The sequence below is a fragment of the Anguilla anguilla genome, chromosome 3 (assembly GCF_013347855.1).
Source record: "Anguilla anguilla isolate fAngAng1 chromosome 3, fAngAng1.pri, whole genome shotgun sequence".
Classification (NCBI taxonomy): Eukaryota; Metazoa; Chordata; class Actinopteri; order Anguilliformes; family Anguillidae; genus Anguilla; species Anguilla anguilla.
Genome location: NC_049203.1, coordinates 39,120,692 through 39,144,684, shown reverse-complemented (window position 1 = coordinate 39,144,684; position 23,993 = coordinate 39,120,692). Strand labels below are relative to the sequence as shown.

General features: G+C 41.7%; 1 protein-coding gene across 1 annotated transcript; it reads left to right on the top strand.

The window, feature by feature from the left end:
• Positions 1-5,737: 5,737 nt before the first annotated feature.
• Positions 5,738-23,993, top strand: LOC118223963 (thrombospondin-type laminin G domain and EAR repeat-containing protein-like). The gene is made up of 12 exons (XM_035411088.1): positions 5,738-6,251; positions 10,773-10,993; positions 11,655-11,881; positions 12,438-12,528; positions 12,606-12,762; positions 14,509-14,640; positions 15,477-15,709; positions 16,324-16,513; positions 17,794-18,026; positions 22,325-22,503; positions 22,828-22,929; positions 23,015-23,993. Exons 1-12 carry the CDS (start codon positions 6,161-6,163, stop codon positions 23,166-23,168), a joined length of 2,010 nt encoding a protein of 669 aa, XP_035266979.1. The 5' UTR covers positions 5,738-6,160; the 3' UTR covers positions 23,169-23,993.

Here is a 23,993-nt window from a genome sequence, read left to right as displayed (position 1 = left end):
ATATTTTTTAAAATAGTGTGCCCAGACAAATTTTTAAATAAACTTCAAGTAACTCAAAAACAGTTTATACAACAGGTTCAATAGGCTGTACATATGAGCACGTAACTCATATGTACATAATTATAAACATAAAACATAAATAGTTAGGGCAGCGGTAACTAATCCTCACAATTATAAACATAAATACCAGTTAGGGCAGTGGTAACTAACCCTGTTCCTGGAAACCTACTGTTCTGTAGGATTTAATTCCAACCCTAACAACACACCTCATTCAACTGGCAGAGATCTTGTTGAGTTGCTAATTAGTAGAATCGGGTGTGCCTAATTAGAGTTGAAATGACAACGTACAGGATGGTAGCTTTCCAGGAACAGGCTTGGTTGCCACTGAGTTAGGGGGTGGTACTACTTTCTATGAGAGCAGCCATCTCTGGCTGCATAGTCCACAGTAAATGGTTCCAACCCAAAAAAAAATAATGTTTTTTTTGCTTCCTTGTGGTTTTTAGAATTTTAAGCTACCATGTTTTGTTTTCTGTTTAAGTTTTGTGTTGGTGTTTTTAGCTGCGACCGCAGCTCTATAGCTCTGTCTGTCGGTCGGCCTTTTGGTTGGTTGGTTGGTTGGTTGGTCGGTTGGTCCACAAAAGTGTCCCACCCTGTAGCGGCCACAGTTTTCTCCCCAGGAGGCTGAAATTTGGCATGGAGGTTGGTCATGACCGAGGATAGAGCTGAGTAACTTTCAGGCCGATTGACCAAGAGGGGGTGTGGCGATGGGTGTGGCCTATCACAAAAAGGCACATAACTCCAGAATGGATTCACAGATTTGCACAAGATTTTGTGGAAAAGTTGGTCATGACCCAAAGAAGAGGTCACGTGTTTGTGCGAGGGTGTGTGTGTGGATGCATGCACACATGGATGCATGCGCGTGTGCGGTTGCAGCTATTGCGGATTCGCGCTTGTTATGTTGTAGGTTGCTGGTGGTTAGGCAGTTCATTTGTTTGTTGTTTTTAAACACCTTTTTCAGATAGTTAGGCCAGAGTAGGAAAGGTGTTTGCTGGAAGACTCACTCCTTTTGCTTTGCCTCGGTAGGGAGGGATAGTACTGTGTTTTGTTTTAGGTAAGGAGTAGTCTAGCTCTGGCCTGTCTACTGTTTAGACTGTCCTGTCAACCTGGTGTGGCAATATGTTGTGTATATTTGTCTTATTTTTTGTAATCTTATCTTTTTGTTATTGCATGTAGGTCTTGACTCCTTTTCTGGTTAGATATGTGTTACTTTCAATCATAGTCCCTGGTTATCACAACAAGATTGACTTTTGTGATGTAACAATGACATCAAAGCAAGAACTTAACAGGGTTTATTGGCTGCTTTTGTTATTATAGAGTATATGTAACTTGTGATGTCTCACAACTAACCTAGGCCAAAATTATTAAAAACAAAACACACAGACATACTACAGTTCTTACACATATATGTGAAGCTATCAAAAAACTAAATAGGCTATTTGCAACCAAGATCAAACAAAGCGCAAGACAGCTCTGCTGAACGTTCTCCATTAAAATGTTGAGATAAAAATGTCTATCATACAAATCTGGTTCGTGTGGGTGGTTGAGGGCACCGTGAATCAAAGCTGGGATCTTGTCGCTTTCTGTGGTGCAGGTCAGGTCGCGATGTGATACTGTTTCCTCGTTCTTGTGGTTCCAGCATGGGTGGCGGTACAGTTATATCTCTGCTCTGCCTCTTCACAGCCAAACCACAGACCTCTGCTAAGCTGCCGTATGAAAATTCAGCTGCAGTTTACTGTCCTATCACTCCTCGTCTATCACTCAGATTAAAGGTTGCTGGTCCAGATTTATATCATGGGGAGAGGAAAAAAAAAACTCAAATTGAACTCAAATACCCCATTCATACATACACAGAAAACAATATTTTAAATTAGAAATATAGTTGAGGGCCATAATATTACATTTAATGCAGTCCTACACCTAGTACAGCTGAGCTAAATTCAGTGGAAATTTACCAGCTGTGGTAAATTCAGTGGAAAAGCACTCTTAATCACCATGACATGTTAGTCTGGTCTTTTTGAAAATTCTTTCACCTATTGTTAAAATTGGCAGAAAGCCCAACAATATCACATTACACCCCAGTATTTAAAAACAACTGAATATATAGGGTGTCCTTAAGCACACTTTGCAGTTTGTTTTTCATCGCAAGCCCTTTGAATAACACACTTCCCTGTCACAAATTTTGTCTGTGCAGTATTGGGTATAGTGAAAGGATTTGTGTATGGTTGAACACAAGATGCAATGTTTTTCCAGGACCACTACTGACTGCCGTTCATCTTTCCCACATCAGAACTAGGACCGGCTATGAGGTGTAACCCAGCACAGGGGTTAGGGTTAAGGCTTCTGTCCATGAAGGAGCAGCCTTTGACAACGTGCTACCTTTAGCAGGGGTCATTGAATAAGGAAAAGATCACGCGCAGTAAGAATAAGATGCGTGAGTATAAAGTAATTCTCACAGCAGCCTGCGCAGTCATCATTGATTTTCCTGTCCAAACATGCCCAAATTCTTCCTCCTACTGATTATGAAACATAAACAGATATCAAAGCACAGTTAACTTCCAGCAGCGGCGCTGGGCCGCTAGGGCGCATTCGGTGTGTTGGCGGGGCTGTAGCTTTCAAAGAATGTCAACATATGCGCTGCCCTACTGAGAGTGATGCAGTTAGAATAACGGCTCATGGAAGTGTTGCTCTTCCCTTGTCCTGGTTAAATATGATTATTCAAATATCATAGTATATGATTTTAAACTGCAAATTAAATATTTTTTCAACCAATTTTAATCCTTTTTATTTTCTCATAAACTGGAATGCACCATTGTATTCGTAAGACTGTGTAATGCCCGAAGTATCCTCTGTGGAGTCGCTAGAGCGCAAACAGGCGCTGGTGCTCCTTAAAAGCCCCATTGCTGCTGCTTTTCAGTCAGTCGCAGTGTGCCTGCTGAACTGCGCAGTCATGATGTCAGAGGAGTGCACTTCATGCGCAGCTGGAACAGGCAGTCTGCTGCTGCCTGGCTGTCTGCATGGGTCAGTGCTGTATGAAGAGCTGAGAACAGACTGCGTGGCGCGTCCACACACCGAACCCAGTGTCTTAGCAGGATGAGCCACCCAGGGGACCCATAACATGGATTTTCAAAAGATTAAAGCTCTTTGGCATCAAAAGTGTCAACTTAGAAATCTACTTAAAGCTGCACTCTGTAATACTTCTGTCAGTTTATTATATACTATGATTATATCAGGTATGAGGGTAAAGTTAAGAACATATTTAGGTACTGACTTTTATGCAAACTAAAATATTTCCAATGTTGAATAGCTGTTAAGGCGTTGACTGAGAATGATCTCCTTTTTACAACACAATGCTCAGTGGTGTAAAATCAATATCTACCACCAACAAAATAGAGATCCTACAACTATATGTCATATTTATTAGTCATCAGCTCATAAGTTGGTCCAATGGAAAAAAGAATTGTACATGCTACACCTTTATGTACGAACGGAGCCTCATTTGCATCCACCTATAACTGCTTCCTGTTGAAAGGATAAAAGACCTTAAATAACATCCTTTCCCCTCCTCTTTTCTACTTCCTTCCCTCCCGAACGCAGCCAGTCCACAACAAATCCTGTAATTATGCCACTGCTGCATCTCCCTACTGATGGAAGCATTCAATTGGCATTTTTCACTTGAAGATAATTAATAATTTTAAAAAGCCTTGTTTAAACGGTGGCTCGCATTTTAAATAATTGAACTCTAATTCCCTTTTGCTTTGATTAAGTGCTCAATGCTTTGATAGTACAGGCTTGTTGTCTGTCTAGCCTGAATCCTCTCTATCCCCACAAGCATTCAGAGACAAGGGGAATATGATTACAAATGCCGCTATGTCTGAGGGAACTTTGTTTCAGACAAAAGGGAGACGCATCAAAGGTTGAGTTTAATAACACAGGAACTAATTATGAAGTGCATACATTCATAGTTATATTACGATGTGGTGTGAATGGTATGTATAATTTGTCCTCCGAACATCTTGGCTAACAAACACAGAATCAGGGCTTTGTTAAAGATATAAACATTTAGGTCCAAACCATATTTTAATATTATCCCCTGAGAGAGAGAGAGAGAGAGAGAGAGAGAGAACCTGAATATTGTAATATTGTAGACAAAAAAAATCATATTACATATAGACTTGCAAATACACACATCACACTCACATCTAGTAACTCATGTGCATGGATATATAGTATTGTGTTGTTCCTGCTAAAGCTGATTTAAAACTCCATAATACCAGACAATACACCAGCTAGGCTGAGCACTACTCTTACAAGGGCCTAAGAATGTGAAAGCATAAATGCTACAGCTGTCATTGATAACAGCAGCAAGTCCATTTCTCACATGTCTAGAGGATGTCTATTCCCTTGCTCACTGTCAGTTCAGCCCAATAACTGTATTATTGATTAATAATTTTGTTTTGACTATTTGAGAACTGAAAGAACTGGATGGGGATAGTTCTACCACTAGAGGGAGTAAGTACGCATCTTTGTCCTTGACCCCTGTGACCTGTGATTGGCTCTCATTTCTCTTATAGTGATGAACCATCACAATCATGTTTAAGCGGGAATTATCCTATTACCATGTATGCAATAACAGCCTCTCAGGGGATATAACATTGACACCTGTGCTCAATCACTTTTGTACATTCAAAAAGTGTCTTAAATATTTATACACATATAACACAAATGTAGGTGTTAAGTGTGTTTGCCTTAAAGTACAGATACTAAGGTGCACCAGGAGTCCAGTGTCTGTCCAGAATTTGAGCAGAGATGAAGGAAAGAACATTATTAGGCTGCTTATTTGCTAACATGATCGTACCCAGTGGGATTTCACAGCCTTGTGGATGGGTGCGGCCACTATTATTTCCTTCCATTAAGAAGAGAGCACACCCAAATAAAAAGGTTCCTTTCATTTTCTGCTCAGTGCTTCTGTTCATCTCCAGTCATTTCTGCTAAAACGCAGATCTTCTCTGTTCCTTCCCTGCCAGGCAGCTACATTAACCAGGATTTAAAAAGCAAAACCATAGAATGGCGTTCCAGCGGAATCTGTGCGTCAGGACCCGCAAAGGGCAGGTTTGTTTCGGGCCAGCGTGACGGTTTGAACCGTGCAAAAGCCGAAGATGGGAAGTGACCCATTTCAGCGGTTAGATGTGGAAAGAATTCTTGGCTAGATAAATGCTATTAGTGCACAAGGCTGGCTCAGCTACACCTGAGGGCGAATGAGGGAGGGGAACACAGAAACAGAGGACGCTTTCGCCCGGAAGGCGCTCTGCTTGACGTGGGGCCACATGGGCTGCGTTTCAGAGAGCTAACCGTTCGGATCGGCGGGGAGTTCAGAGTGAGGACAGCTCCATTCTCAGACGGGGAATTCCTAAACGCTTCACACATCTGAGAGAGAGGGGCAGGGACTTGGGATATGAAAGAAAACCTGTCAAACTCACCTCTCTCTCTCTCTCCCTCCCTCCCTCTCTCTTTCTCTCTCTCTGACCCCACCTCTATCCCTCTTGTCCCCTCCTACAGTCCCTCCTCTCCGCTGCATGCTTATTCTCATTTAAATGTCAGTTGGGACACTGTGCCTGTTCCTCCTGATAAGTCCTGGGTGCAAGGGCCACTCTCTCACTTTCAGGCTGGAAGGAGTTCAGAGGAGATCCCCCACACAGCGGATCTGCTGGGTCATTTTGCCGTGTCAGGAGGGAAGCACATCTAAAAAAACAAGGACCCATGGGAAAAAGCCCTTCTGGTGCTGAAACCCAATCATTAACTGGTCAGTTAATTGGTTGTTAGTTAATTATTAATACGGCAGTGTATTGACAAGACCGGTAATCAAAATACCTGAGGAGAAAGAGAAACTGAACTGGAGATTGAGAGCACTGTTTGGTCACAACACTGTGGCCCCTTTCGGTCCAGGAGAGTGCCCGTTTGGTGGGGATGTCACTTGCCTTTTTCGCGGATGTCTCCCTGTCCTCCGGGACCGTCGGTTGGTCATGTGACACGTGGGCGCTCTAGAGAAATGAGGGACAGCGCGGGGTTCGCCGTCGGCTGGGATCACGCAGGGTTCCTCTGAATGGAGCCGATGTGGACGCTGCTGCTGCTCTGCCTGGGCCTTGTCACTGGGGTCTGCGCGGGTCAGGCCCGGCCATGGAAGCCATGCACAGGTAGGCTGTTCACCCCTTCTCTGCTTCTCTCACATGCTCACAAATACACCATACTCTGTACCTGCTCAGAAATACATCATACCCTGCACACACTCAATAATACACCATACTCTGTACCTGCTCAGAAATACATCATACCCTGCACACACTCAATAATACACCATACTCTGTACCTGCTCAGAAATACATCATACCCTGCACACACTCAATAATACATCATACTCTGCACAAGCTCAGAAATGCACCATACTCTGCACAAGCTCTGGAATACATAATACCCTACACACACTCAGAAATGCACAATGCACTGTACACACTTACAAATACACCATACCCTGCACACACTGACAAATACACCATACCCTGCACACACTGACAAATACACCATACTCTGCACATGCTCACAAATACACCATTTTTTCACACACTTACAAATGCGCAGTGTTGTTGACAAGATTAAAGACTGGATTTGAGTTTTGGAGAATCAGCCTATATCAAACCCCATCAGGAGGAGAAGCCATAGACAAATATTTGCATATTTTGAGCATGTATCTATTCGTAGACCAACCCCAAACTAATTGTGTGTTCTATTCTTTACAACTTGTTTGACAACATTGCATGGGTGACCTTGGAAAAGCACCAATAAAATACAAAATACATTTATTCACCTGTGTTGTTTATCTAAGATAAGCCTTTGAAATTCGTTGGGGTTTATCATTACACGAGTATTGCTTTTGAAGAAAACAGCAACAAATATGAAAACTGAATAGACTTAATTGGTTGGGCCCTCGTGCCAGTGCTAATTGACAGTAGAACAGAGCTAAAATGAGTATTTTAGGAACATGCTACAACCTGCACTTTTTTAGAACTCTCGAAGAAACGTCTTACCGTGCAAGCCATGTTTGTAATGATTACACCCCTCTGCAAATTATTGTGAGATGTAATGAAAGGTTGTGCCTTATAGACAGAAAGTAAAGAGATTAGAATCTTTGCTTTTGAAAGCCCGGTCATGATTTACAGCAAAATTGCTTTAATTAACTTTGAACAGCCCTTGTATCAGAGAAATGCTTTTATGGAGGTGAGATAATGTATACACAGTTTTTGTAAAGGTTAATGAAGTAACAGTAAGATCCCCTGTGGTGTCTGTCTGGCTGTTCCTCCCCACCTGTACTCTGGTCATCACCTGCCTGAACTATCCAGACTGAGTCTTAAATAAATGAACGATGGCTAATTGCCCCTCTTTAGTGATGTCTGGGTCTGAGCCAGCAGTCCCTCATAATCAGCCTTGGGAGACACACTTCCTCATTGCTTCCTCTGATAATGACGGCAGACAGATCAGATTAGATTGCAGGTAAACGCGTAGCTGTCTTTCTGAGATTGCTCTACTCCTTGTATTTGTTTGTGAATGGTGCATTTGCTATCACCGTGATCCTCAAATTACCCATGACTGGCAGGGATCACCCTTGGTTAGATATTTAAGAAATATGTTTATAAATGTTTTAAATATGTGTGAGTACATACATGCATAAAAAAAAAAAACTTTCTGTAATATATCCTACTGAAATTTGTCAGGATAAATGTTTTAATATTTAATCTTTTTGACACAATGTTGCAGTCAAAACATTTTAAGAAGTATTTTTATTGAATGACCCTTGTAGTGTAGGTATCATTATAGAATATATGTTTCTTGAGATAAAGACCAGAGACTCAATAATTCATTGTCGAGTCTTAGGGGGATATTAGATGCGGAAGCTGAAGACTTGTAACTGATCACACTCTCATGGTACCCATGGTGACCATGTTTTAGAGTCATTTATCCTGTTCAAATACTGGGATTACCCATACCATTGAATTATACTTACAATATATGAACTATTTGTTTTGAATGTGCATTTATATAGCCTCATAAATTGCTGATATCTGCCTTCTTTGCATGATTTATGAATGATTTGTTTTAAATATTTTATTTATATGATATTTGTATATGATATTTTGTATACCAATATTTTGTTTTCACCAATATTTGGAAAGATATTTGGAAATTGAATGGGAAATGTGAGAATTAAACAGAAATAGAAACAACAGTAATTCATTGCGCACAATAAAACAAATGTTTGAATGCATTTCTTGACACTGTGACAGATGCTATATTACATAACAGCACAAGATGAGCAGATCAACCCTACCCCTGATACAACAGATAAGAATCTTTTATGGATAGGGTAGCTATGGACTTTTATGGACACCGGTAGTGGAAATATCAGACGCACATTACATTTTCACACAAACCCAAAAAGACATCTTTAAGCAATCTCTTTAAAGAGATTATGCTTTAAAACCGTGAAACGACATCCTCGCCTACAAAAGACAGCGACAAATTACAGAACAGCAGCAAAAGTTAATCTTTCCTTCCTTACATCAAATCTGTGTGTGTGAGCGGAAATGAGACTCATCATTACATCTTCCTGATTCTTAGATGTCTCTCAAAGAGAACTTCACACCCTCCACTTCCAAAAAACTGCATTTGGGAATGAAAATGGACACAGACCTGTTTTTTAGATCTAGATTAAAGGACTCTGTATATGGAGTAGGCTACACGCACATAGCCTTACTTTAAGGCCCTGCTTTTCAGGACCTAAAGGTGGCCTATTTTTGATATTGTAAACATGTTCTGATGAAAATTAGCCAAATAAACAAAACAAAACAAAACAAAAAACAATTAAGCACAATTTTGAAGTTTTAATAAGCTGCTTGAGGCTTTCAACATAAAAACGGATAAGCAAGTGAATTAAATGCCTGCGTATATCCATAATACATGCTGTATACTAATACCTGTGTAACAATACTTTACAGTGGTTGGATTCAACTGAATACCATGGAGCCTGGCTAGTCGCAAAGCAGTTTTCTGTTGAAATCTCCGTATTTCTGTTGTATAAGACACCGTGCTGCGAGCCTGCATGAGGTACACCGGTCCAGGACACCCTCTTAGCACATCACGAGCGGTGTCCCGACCCCTGTGGGCATAACTGAACCCTGCTATCGCACACTGGGCCGGGTGCCAGAGAGACGCTAAGCGGCTCTGCTTAGCATGATTTACTGCATTCATTTCGCCCTTAACGTCGTGCCTTTTGTTGCCGCACGGAGACTAAAAACCTTTGAAGTTGGGAAAACAACCAGTTTACGCGCAGAATTAAAAACAAACACAAGCAGCAGCCTGTAAGCACGAGCGGCATTCTGTGACAAAGGTGAATGAAACTAAGGAGCGGTCAACAGCACCCAGACATGTCATCAGCTGTCTTAGCAATAACCCTGTGACACATGTGCATGTATCACAAGGTTATTGAGTATTATACAATAGGAATATATTATGGCTTATTATTTCAGAGTTTTGTGGATAGTATTTGAAAATAATTCCAGCAGAAGATACTGAAAATGCAAGAAATAATTCTCTCTTATAAGGTGTATGAAATGGGTGATAAGTGAACACCTTTTCTTCCTATTTTTGTAACAACCCAATTTGACATTAATGCAGTGGTCCTATTTTTGATCATAAAAACAACATGATGCATTTTGGAAAAAACTTCAACTACAGGAAAATTTCAACAACTGAACATCTGGAACCTCTAAAATTTTATCTCTCATTGATAGTTTATATTGTTTAACCAATGTTTAGCAATATATGACAGCAGCATTTGAAATCTCATTTGAAATAAATACATTAAAAATTTTATTATTAACAAGTAGTTCTACGTATATATTTTTCCCTTTTCTGCTTTTGCAGCTTGACCAAATAAATATCTTCCCCATGTATAGCTGATTTATTGAAGTTAAAAAAACACATAAAAACAAGATGCCTTTCATTTATTGGCAAAACAAACACACTTAAATGGCCTCTCAGAACCTTTCATAAACTTTAAAACCTTTTTGCTCCCAATATGGAATTACCAGTTATGCCTCTCAGATAACAGTTGTAACTGAAACATTTCAACTATGAATTGAAACTTAATACAATTCAAACTGATTTAAAAAGCAATGCTTTCAATGCTTTTCCATGTATGTTCTAAAAAGCCAGTTAATTTGAATATTGCAAAACCTACAACCTCACAAGCGGATTATTTTTACATATGCAGTAACTATGCTTTCTACTGGTCACAGTTTTCCATAGAGGAAACAGCAGACCATAAGCAGGCTGATAACCGGATCCTTGTGTCTGTATCTCCATTAGGGATAAAAGGGTCTGTGTGAGAAGATTATCTCCAAAGATTCCCTCCACACTTCCTCTTTGTTCTGGTTATTTTGCATAGTCAGTCCTTTACACTATCAGAACAGAGACAATATCTGAAGTGGCCCTGAACAAAGATTTTATGTTTTTCCTCGGTATGTTTTCAGGCGAATGAGACTGTAATCTTATTTCACCCATCATGCATTGACTGATTTTACCCTGAACGTCTCTCCCAGAACAAACTGTCTCGCTGAGTACAGAAACAATGCTGATGATAGCTATTGGCCCTCTTCTTGCAGATCTGCTGCCGCTGGACTTCCTGTCCCGGGTGCTTCCTGGGGGCGGGAAGGCCCTTAGTGGAGTGCGTGCAGTCCAGGACAGGGGGGCTAAGGGCCTGCAGCTGACCGGGCCCCACGAGGCGCTCAGCTTCCCCTCCTCTCAGCTCTTCATAAACTGTCCCTTCTTTCCCACCGAGTTCTCCGTCGTGGTCACGCTCAAGGTCTCCCATATAGCACCCAAGGTAAGGCAAAGTGTGGAGAGAAACATCTTACACACCCGCAGAGATACTACACCAATATTACACTATCCATGCAATGTGAGGATATCAGTACGTTGGTCAAAGAGGTGGATATCATGTATTAAACATGGGCGGCACGGTGGAGTGGGTAGCACTGTCGCCTCACAGCAAGAAAGTTTTGGGTTTGAATCTTGGCTTGGGGCCTTTCTGTGTGGAGTTTGCATGTTCTCCCCGTGTCCGTGTGGGTTTCCTCCACGTACTCCAGTTTCTTACCGTAGACCAAAGACATGCAGGTAGGCTGATTGGAGACTCTAAATTGCCCATAGGTATGAGTGTGTGAGTGAATGGTGCGTGTGCCCTGAGATCGATTGGCGGCCTGTTCAGGGAGTATTCCTGCCTCTCACCCAATGCACGCTTGGACAGGCTCCAGCACTCCCCGCGACCCTGCTCAGGATAAGCGGGTATAGATAATGGATGGATGGACTTATTAAACATGCCAGTGCAATTGTTAGCAATGACTCAATTGCATTAAGTGTATGTGTTTTTCTGACTAAATGTATTTATGTTTATTTAGTTGTTATATTCCATCTGAGACTCATCCTAATGATACCTGTTTGAGGTGGGAGAACCGAACGTGCCTCAGCTGTGTTTTGTGCATCTACAGAAGAATGAGTACATCTTCACGCTGGTGGAGGAGCAGTCAGACAGGATGCTGCTCGGCCTGCGCTACTCCCAAGACAGGCTCCACTTCCTGTTCCTGAGCCCAGCAGGCCGAGAGCGGCTCACCTTCAGGGCCGTGCAGCTGGTGGACAACCAGTGGCACACCCTGGTGCTGTCCATCTCTGGGCGTTATGTCACGCTCACTAAGGACTGTGGAATACCACTGGAGCTGTGAGTCGCTGGGGTGAAGGGACAGAGAGGTCCAGACACTGATCTCAGATCAGCCTGTGTTCACTTTGCATTATTGCAGTTTTTGCTGGAAGATTAAAAGCCATTGTATCATTGCTCCTGTGGAGATCAATTGAATCTCTATATTTTGTATATTTTAGAGATGATGTGTATGATCAGGGTGTGTATTCTAGAGATGATGTGTATGATCAGGGTGCGTATTTCAGAGATGATGTGTATGATCAGGGTGTGTATTTTAGAGATGATGTGTATGATCAGGGTGTGTATTATAGAGATGATGTGTATGATCAGGGTGTATATTTTAGAGATGATGCATATGATCAGGGTGTGTATTTTAGGGATGATGTGTATGATCAGGGTGTATATTTTAGAGATGATTTGTATGATCAGGGTGTATATTATAGAGATGATGTGTATGATCAGGGTGTATATTTTAGAGATGATGCATGTGATCAGGGTGTGTATTTTAGGGATGATGTGTATGATCAGGGTGTATATTTTAGAGATGATGTGTATGATCAGGGTGTATATTTTGCAGGCTGCAGGAGAAGCCTTTCCCCCTCACTCTCAGCACTCAGGGATCCAGGTTCTACATTGGGAGCCGAAGACGATGGAAAGGATTGTTTTCAGTAAGAACCCCACCATAGAGCATTAATTTTGAAGTTGAACCAGTGCGTCTTCTGTGTCTGATCACTGTCCGTTGCAGGGGCTGATGCGACAGCTGGTTCTGTTGCCCGGATCTGATGCTACCTCACGAATATGCCCATCTTCCAACCCCAGCCTTGCCATTCTCTCCGTCCCCTCCGTCCTGTTGCACCTGCCTGTCCAGCCATCCGAAAATGAAGCCTTGATGTATCCCTATGGTAACCTGGGGCAGGGAATGGTGGCCGGGGTGGGGGGTGGGAGGGGGGATTCAGACTTATAAGTAACTGATTCTTAAGTAGACACATCAGCCAGCTTTGAAACATGCAGTTTCTACAGATTCATTTTTAATAGTTGGAATGCGTACATGTGTTACTGTATGTTTTCATCTGACTGAAAACTGGAGGCCAATGGTGTGGAATCAGACTGACCATGTGTCACAGAAACAATTTCAGTCAAGGAATTTTTCAGGCTGTGTTTATTTCTCAATAGGAGGTTGTAGTTGAAAATCATAAAAAAATATTTTTCTTGTGAAAGACACCAACTTCTATCCAATGCACAGAACATATTTCAGAAATATTTATGTTTAAATAAATTGGCATTTTGGGGGTAGGGGTATACATTTATGAGTATAATCAGAAATATACAAATATGAATGCATAGATAATTCTCAAGACAGGCACCACACTACTTTTTAAAAACCTTTTTACATTTTTGGCCCTTTGAAAACTTGTCATACCTGTCATTGACCCATAGGTACGAGAGCACAGTAACAAGAGGGATGGAAATGGAGGCTGCTAAAATGCTTAGTCAATCCAAGAACATTTACAAAGTGCATAAAAGTGACCTAGGAAAATGAATCACAGTGTACCCAAAAATTAATATAGAAACATTTCCCTTATCTAGTGATTTCTCTGTAGACTAATACTGGGAAAGAACACTGAATTACATCATAACATTTTGCCAAACTCAAAACGGCCTAGAGAGTGACATTATGGTGCATAGGGAACGAAGCTGAGCTTGGCTTGACTGGCACGACTGCTTGAACCTGTCAACTGCAAAGTTACAGCTACATGGAAAAATACACTTTGGCTGTCTCTCATTGATGGCTGTCTGTCACGCTTAAAAATGAAACAACATGTCACTACAGCGGGAACACTTGGCTGGGGAAGGAAGCCTAACATTGCTTACATTTATTAAGAGATACACTGATTACACTGACAGCTCCTTATGTTGAAATGTGGATAGTTTAACATTAATTAGTTTACACCTGTGCTGTGAAACAAGGCCAAGCAAAACACTCGGGAAAAAACACAACTTTGCATCCAATTCTCTAGCGTATCTGACTTTGAGCCTTTACCTGTCGGTTTACATTGAAGACTCTTCATTGTGAAAACTTGATTGTGGTTTGGCAGGGACTGTGCCTTTGCCTTTGTTTTCTTCAGGGTACAGTTGAGTTTCATTTGGAGGTTTTCCAGCTTCAGTTGCTCACAGTCACAACCAGACAGTAATGATGAACTGGTCTCAGGTGGCTGAACGCAGAGCAGAAAACGAATAACCTGCGTGTCTGGAGAGAGTGAATCACTGCAGTGATTACTTACATTGAGGAAGTTAAACATAGTAATGACCAAATAAACAAATTACTGAATTAATGAATATGAAATCATACCCAAATATCCAGTCATCATATTGCTACTGCTAACCATATGCAAATAATCATATGAATCAGAGCTCAATGACTTAACTTGAATGGCATTTGAGTGATATTTACAGTTAAATGTAACAAGGAAACACTGCGCAATTACTTTAGAAAATTTTCTTATGAAAGTAGTGTTTTTTTAAAATATATACAAAATAAAAAATGTGTCTAACTAGAAACAGAAGCAGCACTTGGATCCACTGAGTGCTGGTCTTACAGTTGGAATGATCCCAGGCTCATCCCTGCTTCCTCCCTTTCCTTCACACAGAGGCCAGTGTGCGGGTGACTCTGGGAACGCTGCCCTCCTGCACCAACAGTGAACGGGGCCAGCTGTGGTTCGATACACTGAAGAGGGGCCTCTTCATCTGTGACAGTGTGGCTTGGGTTCCCCTGCTGGAAGGTGAGAGCAGCTCCTATTGTTGGGTGCTCCTTTCCTCCGTTTCACTAGCGTCAGTAAAGACGGCCACATGTTGGCAGTGTGTCCCCCACAATGCGATATATGCGATGGCTGTAGGAGAAAAGAAAAAGAGAACATTTACATGAAGACACTGATGTTAGTACCACTCCAATACTGTAGAGGCTGGGAAGCATTCTTTCAAAACTACATTTTAGCAGGCACTATTATCCAGAACAACTTACACTGCTTAAATACTTTGCATGCAAACAATTTATACAGTTGGGTATTTACAGAAGCAGTTTAGGTCTGTACTTTTCTCAAGGACAGTTCCTTGTCTACTCATCAAACATATAAACTCAGAGTTATAAGCCAAGTTCCCTAACCATTACTCTGCACTGTTGCAGAGAACAAACCTTTAAAACCGAGTTAGCACCAGGAGATTTGAATGTTATGAAGCACCTTGCTGGCAAGTCGTTCTGCATTTTGATGGGTCACTTAGTGTTCTCTGCTATTTTATGTTTATGAGCCATCAGCTGGCAGGATGTCAGAATATAATTATCCTTTGTAAATAATCCTCTGTAAATGTCAACAAGAGAGGACAGAAAAGGACAATAATGTGCTAGACTGCCACACATTTAACTATTGCCTTCTTTATCGCAAATGATAACACTATAGTGGAAATATAGCTTGTAATATGCAAGATTTGGTCAAATCGTGATTACTTTTTGATGGTCAAATTACTTTTTGATGGAACTGGGGGTGGGGCAGGAATGTAACTCACTCTCGCCTTGGTCAAGCTCGCAAGGTCCTTGTGTCTCTAACATGATTGTTATCCGCAGGGAGAGAGAGGCTGGACTATGTGGAGGACTACCAAGACCTCTACACCAACTCTAAGACATTCGACATTGAGGTTTTCCAAATCCCATCAGTGGGGCTCTTTGCTGCAGTGGCTGACTGGGAGTCCAAGCCTGGCTCTGGGATATACAAGTGGACTGATGGGAAGTTTGAACCCTACCAGAACATCAGTACCTTCCAAGCACAAGCCTGGAAATACTTCACCGTGGGCAACAAGGTGAGACAAATAAATTATGTATGTATACATACATACCCAAAGAAATGGAAGAAACTGATACACTAGTATATGCAACAGGGCTAGGGTCAAATTTTGGGCTAGAGCGGTATAGTCAGTTTTAATTTTGTAAAGTTAGAAAATCTTTGGAAATTCAATTCTAAATTCAAATCTGAATTTCAGGTCATGATATATCAGTTTCTACTGTATATACGTTCAGTGGGTATTAATTCATGGGAAATTGACTGTAATCATTCTTTGAGTTTGATTTTAGTTATTTAAGAAGGCAACTGTAATTGGTCCTCATCTGGCTGTGCACAACTGGCTCCTCTGGTTGATCGGGCCATTGGCCGCAGCCTGTCTGAGCCAGCTGTGAGTGAAGTGTCCGCGTGCAACACAGGGACTGCGGAGTTCAGCTGATAGACTGCAGGTGAACAGAAGGAGTGGCTGATGGCACTCGTCTGCACTCTCTCCAGGCCCAACCACGGACGTGCAGTAATGAAATGGGCCTGCAAACACAACTGGGCATTCCAGATTGGAAGAAAAATGTAAAAACTGGAGTTAAATAAGATTAGTGTAATTGCAATAACTAGGCTTTCTTTATATTGTTGGATTAGATGTTTTTGGCTGTTGCCAATTCGAGAGGGAAGGATGAGGAGGCTCAGGAGCTGTCTGTGATCTACAAGTGGAGCCCGAGGAAACAGAAGTTCCTCCCCTACCAGACCCTGGTGACGCACAGCGCGCGTGATTGGGAGGCGTTCACCATCCAGGGCGAGGCCTTCCTTGCTGTGGCCAATCACAGACAAGGTACCAAAACACATGTACCGCCTAAATAAGAAAGTCGCTACCCAGCCATGGTACTCGCACCTATGACTGCATCTTCATGAAGCACTGTCTGGTAGACATAGAGAAAAATGAATGAAAAAGATATTCCAGTAAAAACAACCAAAATCACTGCACAGTTCAGCATGTGCAGTGTCTCATTTATTCACTGTGTGGTCAATCTAATCTACATCATCAAGGTTCCCATGTCCTGTGCAGCTTGTTTTGAGAAGGAATATACACTGTGTTCCAGGAGTTTAGGCTCTGACTGACAGGTCACTTTGCTTTGATTCCACATTCCTGTGCAAGGAAACACCTCTCCACAGAGGATCAAAGCCCCACAGAGAACATAAAGGGGATGCAAGGGGATGCAGGGCAGTAGCAGTAGCAGCATGTACACCTGTAGCAGCTGGATCTCAGCCAGCAGGCCCTGGATCAGTCCAGGCACAAGCAGACACCAGGGAGGGAGACAGGGTATCAGAAACTGGAAGCTGGCATGAGAGTGTTTCACAAAGAAGAGATTAATCCAAACAAATATTAATATCTTGATGTATACATTTATTGATACACAACATTTCCAAAAGTATGTGGACACCTGAATATCACACTCGTATGTACTTGTTGAACATCCCATTCCACTCCAGCCAACCTTTGGTGATCTTAGGCTTGAGTTCAGCTGCTCAGCCATGGAAACCCATTTCATGACGCTCTTGACGAACAGTTCTTGTGCTGACGTTGTTTCCAGGGGTAGTCTGCGTTGGAACTCTGTAGTGAGTGTTGCATCTGAGGACAAATGATTTTTACGGGCTAAACACTTCAGCACTCGGTGGTCTTGTTCTGTGAGCGTGTGTAGTCTAGCGCGTCGCGGCTGAGCTGTTGTTGTTCCTATACGTGTCCACTTCACAATAACAGCACTTACAGTTGGCTGAGGCAGCTGTAGCTGGGCGAAAAATTGACAAACTAACTTGTTGGAAAGGTGACATCCTATGACATTGCCATGTGAAAGTCACAACCCATTCTACTGCCAATGTTTGTCAATGGAGATTGTATGGCTGTATGCTTGATTTTATGCACCTGTTAGCAATGGGTGTGGCTGAAATAGCCAAAATCACTAATTAGAAGAGGTGTCCACATACCTTTGGAAATGTAGTGTAGGTTTACAAAAATGGATATAAATAATCAAAATCAATATTATTAATTTGTAAACATTTTAGTGGTATTTTCTCTGTGCATAGTTTTAATATCCAATGTTTTTGGGTCCTCAGGGGAGCACAACCATAACATTAACAGCGTGATCTACAAGTGGAACCCGGGAACCAAGGTGTTTGAAGTAAACCAGACCATCCAAACCTCAGGGGCTTACGACTGGGAGTTCTTCAGCATCGGTCCGTACCACTTCCTGGTGGTGGCCAACACTTTCAATGGCTCCTCAACACACGTCAACTCCGTCATCTACATCTGGTTAGGAGGGATGTTTCAGCCCTTCCAGGCCATCTCGGTGAGTCACATGACATAGAGCCAGAACATTGACTGATCAGGCCAACCAACACATCTACACTTCATCACTGAGCCAATGAGTACAGAGCTGTAGAAGCAGAAGACCGGGAGAAGATATTATCAAACTTGATTGACAATATGTATTGTTCATTGGATTAGCAGATCATCCTTTCTGTTGCCGCTTGCATAGTTTACAGTTACGCTATTATTCTCATTGCGTTATACTATATTCATATCGGATATTCGGTTCGCCCCAGCTCCTGGGTGGGAAGCGTCTCATTTTTCCGAAACAATTAAAAATGATACACCAGCCCCTGCAGGCTGAACCGCCCGTTACCGCAAAAACACTAAAGGGCGAGGAAGCCAGGAGGCTCACCACATTTAGAAGTGAATTCAATAGGAAACCACCTGACATGACATCTGGTGTACAGGACTCAATAACCTGCAGTGAGGCATTAGGGAGATCAAACACAGTTTGCGCAAATGAATGAGGAGTTCTGTGAGCTACACGTGTCATGTCAAAACTTGGCATTTAGGAAACTGATGAGCTGGGATCTCCTGTATGGGAACTAACCCAAACATTTACAAGTGTAAGGACTTTTGCTCCCTGCCATGGCCCCGGCCTGAGTGTTCACAGTAGAGTGGTGATTCGTACATCTCCAACACTCAGGAAACTGAGGGTTTTCTTGGGAGTAAGACAGTAGTCTGTGTATCACTCTGAAAGCTGTTTGAATTATCTTTGAAGATATAATTACTCAGTCATTCAGTTGAAAGGTGCTCCATCAATATCCGCCAGACGTGTGAAACACGTAAATCTTTAAGATGAAGGGAATGACTATGATCACATAAATTCTTGCTATAGAATATATTGTTAGTCACCGATACCTCTGAAACTTTAATTCAACTTGTGAATGTTCTCTGAAATCCAGCCATTGTTTCTGAACAATTAAATGGAATTTAAATGTTGCAATTTTTGTTTTCAGAGGAAAGCACTCAATAGATTTGGCAGTTGACCTGACATGCACTGAATCAAGGACTTGTTATGGGAACTTCATTCCCATGGGTCTTTTTTCTTGCAAAGAACCACGCAACCATTCAGTTAATTTAAAGCAATTGGATCGCACCTTTGGGTATTTGAGTTATATCGTGAAAAGAATTTAATAAGGGGTATCGGGTTCCCCGAACTTCCTGAGAGCTGTGAATTTCATATTGAGGGCTTTCCATTAGACTTCGTTCCCCGTGAGGCTGATGTTTAAACCCTCTGTTGTGAGAAACCGCTGACAGCGGTTGGCAGCTCTCCAAACGCAGATCAGTCATCGGCGTGAAACTGGCACGGTTAAAAATAGAAAGGACGTGTCTGCGCATATCTGCTGGCATGTTCGCGACAGCTGTAATTAAGAATGAAAAGCAGGTGTAATCGCTTATCTGGCGTACACAGACTCGATGGGGCACCCCAACAGCTATGGAAACCCTGCTGTCAGCGGGGAATTCCATCTGGCTGCGCTGCATCACCGGGGTGCATCAGATCAGTCAGGAGCCGAACCTGACTCACGCGACCTGGCCGAGCAGCGTAGGCTTCGTGTCCAGACCCAGCCGCCGGGCAGACCGATTCCATTTTACCTTCGACATGAAAAGTGATCCAAAATAAAAACTTGCCTGGATTTAAAGAGAGATAAAAAAAAGAAATTCTAATTTTGAAAATAATTCCTCCATCCAAGCAGGCTGTTACTGTTATGATTGTAATCTGATTCTCAAAATTCAGTGGAGTGGTATCCAGTGACAAAATCTGTCACCTGTGGCAGTGGGGTTGTCCTTGTTTCATCTCCTCTGTCAAACCAATTTGAAATCTGACAATCCTCCCATTAGTGAATTAAATAATATATAGATTTTTTATTTTTCTTTTTAAGAAATTGAGTACATAAAATTACCTTTCAAATGTTGCTTGGGAAACGGCCATCCATGGTTTTAATGTTATTAAAACTGGGACTTTATTGGGTGGCAAGAAACCAGGACAAGGTGCTAAACAGCCATAGTTACTACTACCACTAATTCCACTTTTACTAGTACTACTACTTCTAGTACTACTACTATTACGACTACTATTAGTAGTACGCTATTACTACTACTACAACAACCTTTTCTTTTTCTTCTTATTTTTGGTAGTAGTAGTAGAGGTACATAGCTCAGGAGGTAAGACCGATTGTCTGGCAGTCGGAGGGTTGCCGGTTCAAACCCTGCCCTGGGCATGTTGAAGTGTCCTTGAGCAAGACACCTAACCCCTAACCCCTAACTGCTCTGGCGAATGAGAGGCATCAATTGTAAAGTGCTTTGGATAAAAGCGCTATATAAATGCAGTCCATTTACCATTTACTGCTAGTAGTAGTATTCTGCCAGGATTTACAAAATAGCCTAGTCAGTTTACATGAACACTGATTAAGATGATTCGTTGTGAACATTTACTTGGCACAGTTATAGAGACATACATTGACAGAGGAGATTTTGCCATGGATTTGCCACTTGGTGGTGCTAATAAACTGCATTTGAATTCTTTAAATCGCAGGTTAAACTCCAGTCCTGGAGGGCTGCAGTGTCTGCTGGTTTCTCGGCTGTTCTCGGCACCAGTGATTCATTTACACTAAGACATTGGCTGAAGAATCCACACACCTTGTTCTCAAGGCCTTAATTAGCAGGGGATTGACAGGAAACCACAAAAACCTGCAGACACCGTGGCCCCCTGGGAATTTAGTTTGATACCCTTGCCTTAAACGATCGGAACAGCACTGTTTGATCTCGGGCCAGTGGCTCCTAAACTCAGGCTTGGGGCCCCCGTGTATGCTGGTTTTTGTTCCAATCACAATCCCATAATTTTAACAAGCTGCTATTTTTTCTTAATTATGCTTTTCCTGTTTAGAGGGATTATTTACCCTCTCAAGCCCTGTTATGTCTGAAATAACTAAGCATTCAATGAAGAACAAAATTGATAAATTGATATTACCTGGTATTTTGCTACAATAACTCATTCCCTCATTAAGAATGTATGTAGGTACCTTGTGGATTACCGCCATCTTGAATTAGCTGGCATAAGCCAACCAAAAGGAGTTCTGCTCTGCATTATAAAAATCCCCTTTGACAAACTATCCTGTGATCATAGAATTTGAGATAGATAGATATATATATACATTGTACATCTAAGTTCAGAGAACATACCTGTCAAAGGTATCATCTGTTCTCCTGACAGGGCACTATGAAATTAAAACATAAAAACTAATTTATACATCACCCTCAAATGTAGGATGCAGAAGAATGGCATCCAACTTCAGTATAATGATTTTGGGTATGTAAATTTATATACACTGTTTCATTGTGACTATAAGGGCTTTGCACCATAATTGCTGTTTGCAGCTGTAGTTTGGGGGTTTTCACCTGGTAAATGATAAACTCATTGTGTTATACAACTGAAATATCTACATTTTGTTTGTATTACTCTTTTTCTCTTTGAGTTTGAGTTACTCATCCTGGGCACATTGGTCTGGTATCAATTCCAGATTGTGCCTGTGCTGACTGGGCTGCAGCCCTGTGTTACAGAATTTAAAAATATCTTGTTTTCAAATAATTCCCTCTCAAAATTAAAGAATTTTTTAAAAAAGTTTATCCCGCTTATGTATTAGATGCCAGGCAATAACTCTTTAGTGACCTCTGCTGGCTAAATATTTTTGCAACTAGTTTTCTGTGTAGTACAAATTTGAGAAGCCCACCAATTGTCACTCACACAACCAAAGTCCTTGCCTCAACAGAATATACTTTTAACAGTTCACTATGTGATGTCCATCTGCATTTCTATATTCAGTCATGTATTATTCCATCATTGGTACAGTATTAATATGAAAACATTTTTGTGTTTTTGTTGGATAACTGGGTCATGTGTGAATCAGGAGGGACACAAAACCAATCAGATAAGGCAGTGTTATCCAGAATGCCCCCACCAGTATACCCAACTGAAACATATATGTACCATTCTGTTCAGCTAGTCTTTGCAGCTCTATCCCACTGGACCAGAAGGTGCTGTCCAAATATGTCATGTTAAAAAAACAGGGTATTCTTGCACTATTCAGCTGTGTGTGTGGCTCTGCTGTGTCCTGTTTGTTCACGCCAGTTGAATACAGATTCTTGTGTGCCATACAACATGTAGAGCAGCCGTATTTCCATCTGTGATGATTGAAAGGTAAATTATATGCAGTGACTAGACTAGTTTGTCTTTTCATGTTTCATTGACTGGCGAAGGACTATTTGTCTTTACAGACTTATGGAGCAACAGACTGGGAGATGTTCCAGATTGGGAACAGGATCTTCCTGGCAGTGGCTAACGGTCAGAAGTTTTATGAAAATGTCCCCAGCCTCTACGCAATCAATTCCACTATCTACGAGCTCAGCACGACAACAAAGACATTCCTCAAGTTTCAGGATATTGTGACCTACAGGTGAGCTGCTGGGGCGGTCTTTGTGATTGTGAATTCTCAGTAGAATATAATTTCAAGTCAGCCATTGTTCTACAGTTTACCACTGCAGTTCACTACTTCCTTCCCGTACTGTACCACAAGCCTGTGGGCCATAATTTACCATCAGACAGCACATCACTAGGAGGAACTAATTCAGTGGTTGGCTATGAGACCTGAACTGACCTGAACCCAGAACTATTCTTTTTTTAGGAATGAGCATTCCCCACGGAAGCCAAAAGTCTTATTTCAGAATTTCTCCCTTGAAATAAACCTTCTCTCTTGCCATGTCATTTTATTTCCTATCAGCGCGGTTGACTGGGAGTTTTTTACAATGGGAGATGAAAAGTTTCTGGTGGTAGCCAATTCCTTCGATGGGACATCGCACTCGTTAAACAGTGTCATATACAGGTAAGGGAGCAGATGATGCTGGAATGAGTTCTGGTGGGTGAGTGTAGCTAGTTCTTGACTCTGACTCTCTTACTGCCGTTGACAGGTGGCAGGGATATGAGGGGTTTGTTCCCATTCACCGGCTGCCGACCACTGGGTGCATAGACTGGGAGTTCTTCACCTCCACAGAGGGCTCCTACCTCATTTACTCCAGTGCCACACAGCCCCTCTCCAAGGTTTTCAAGCTGAGAACTTACTGAGGAGGCTGGCTGTCCGACCTTCCCCATGAGCTCCAGTGAACCAGGCCAATGAGTCACATGCTACTGGATTCATGTGCAATGATTCACATGCTACTGGATTCATGGGCAATGATTCATGTGTGACCTAGATTAATGTGCAATGATTCATGTGTGACTGGATTCATGTGCAATGATTCATGTGCGATTGGATTCATGTGCAATGATTCATGTGCAGCACCGAGACCTGAGACTCACTATAAGCACTGTCAGGCAAGAGGAGACTCTATGCACCACTCGAAAACTTGACATGCTATCACAGACCTAAAACTGCACAACTGTACCATACATGTAGTTTGGACCACAGGTGGGTTTCATCACACACAATATTTCATGTTTCAGTGGAGCCTTTGGAATCTACAGCTGAATGTTGAACTGAGTAATGAGCCCAGGGTGGAGACAAATGAGAGTGGGAACAAGGGCTCTTTCACCCAAATGAATGGACAGTGAGCACAGCTGGAAAGATGCATTCTCACAGCAATGGGTGCTTAAGACTTCAGTCCGCTCTTTACCATTAGAATAATGTATGAACATACTGTTGTGTAAAATATTCTAAGCTTGTGCTCAAGCAAACAAGCTGTCTTAAAATAGTAATTCTGTGTTTATCTTTAAGGTGCGGCACTCTCTTGTCAAAAAATATAGGTTCAATTTATCATGAAATAATATTTTAATGATTTATATTTTTATAACAGTATAATAATATTTTATTTAATAATGAAGTAAACTTTAAATGTGCATCTGTTATGCCGTTTTATATAATTATATGCAATCCATCACATTGCACTTAAA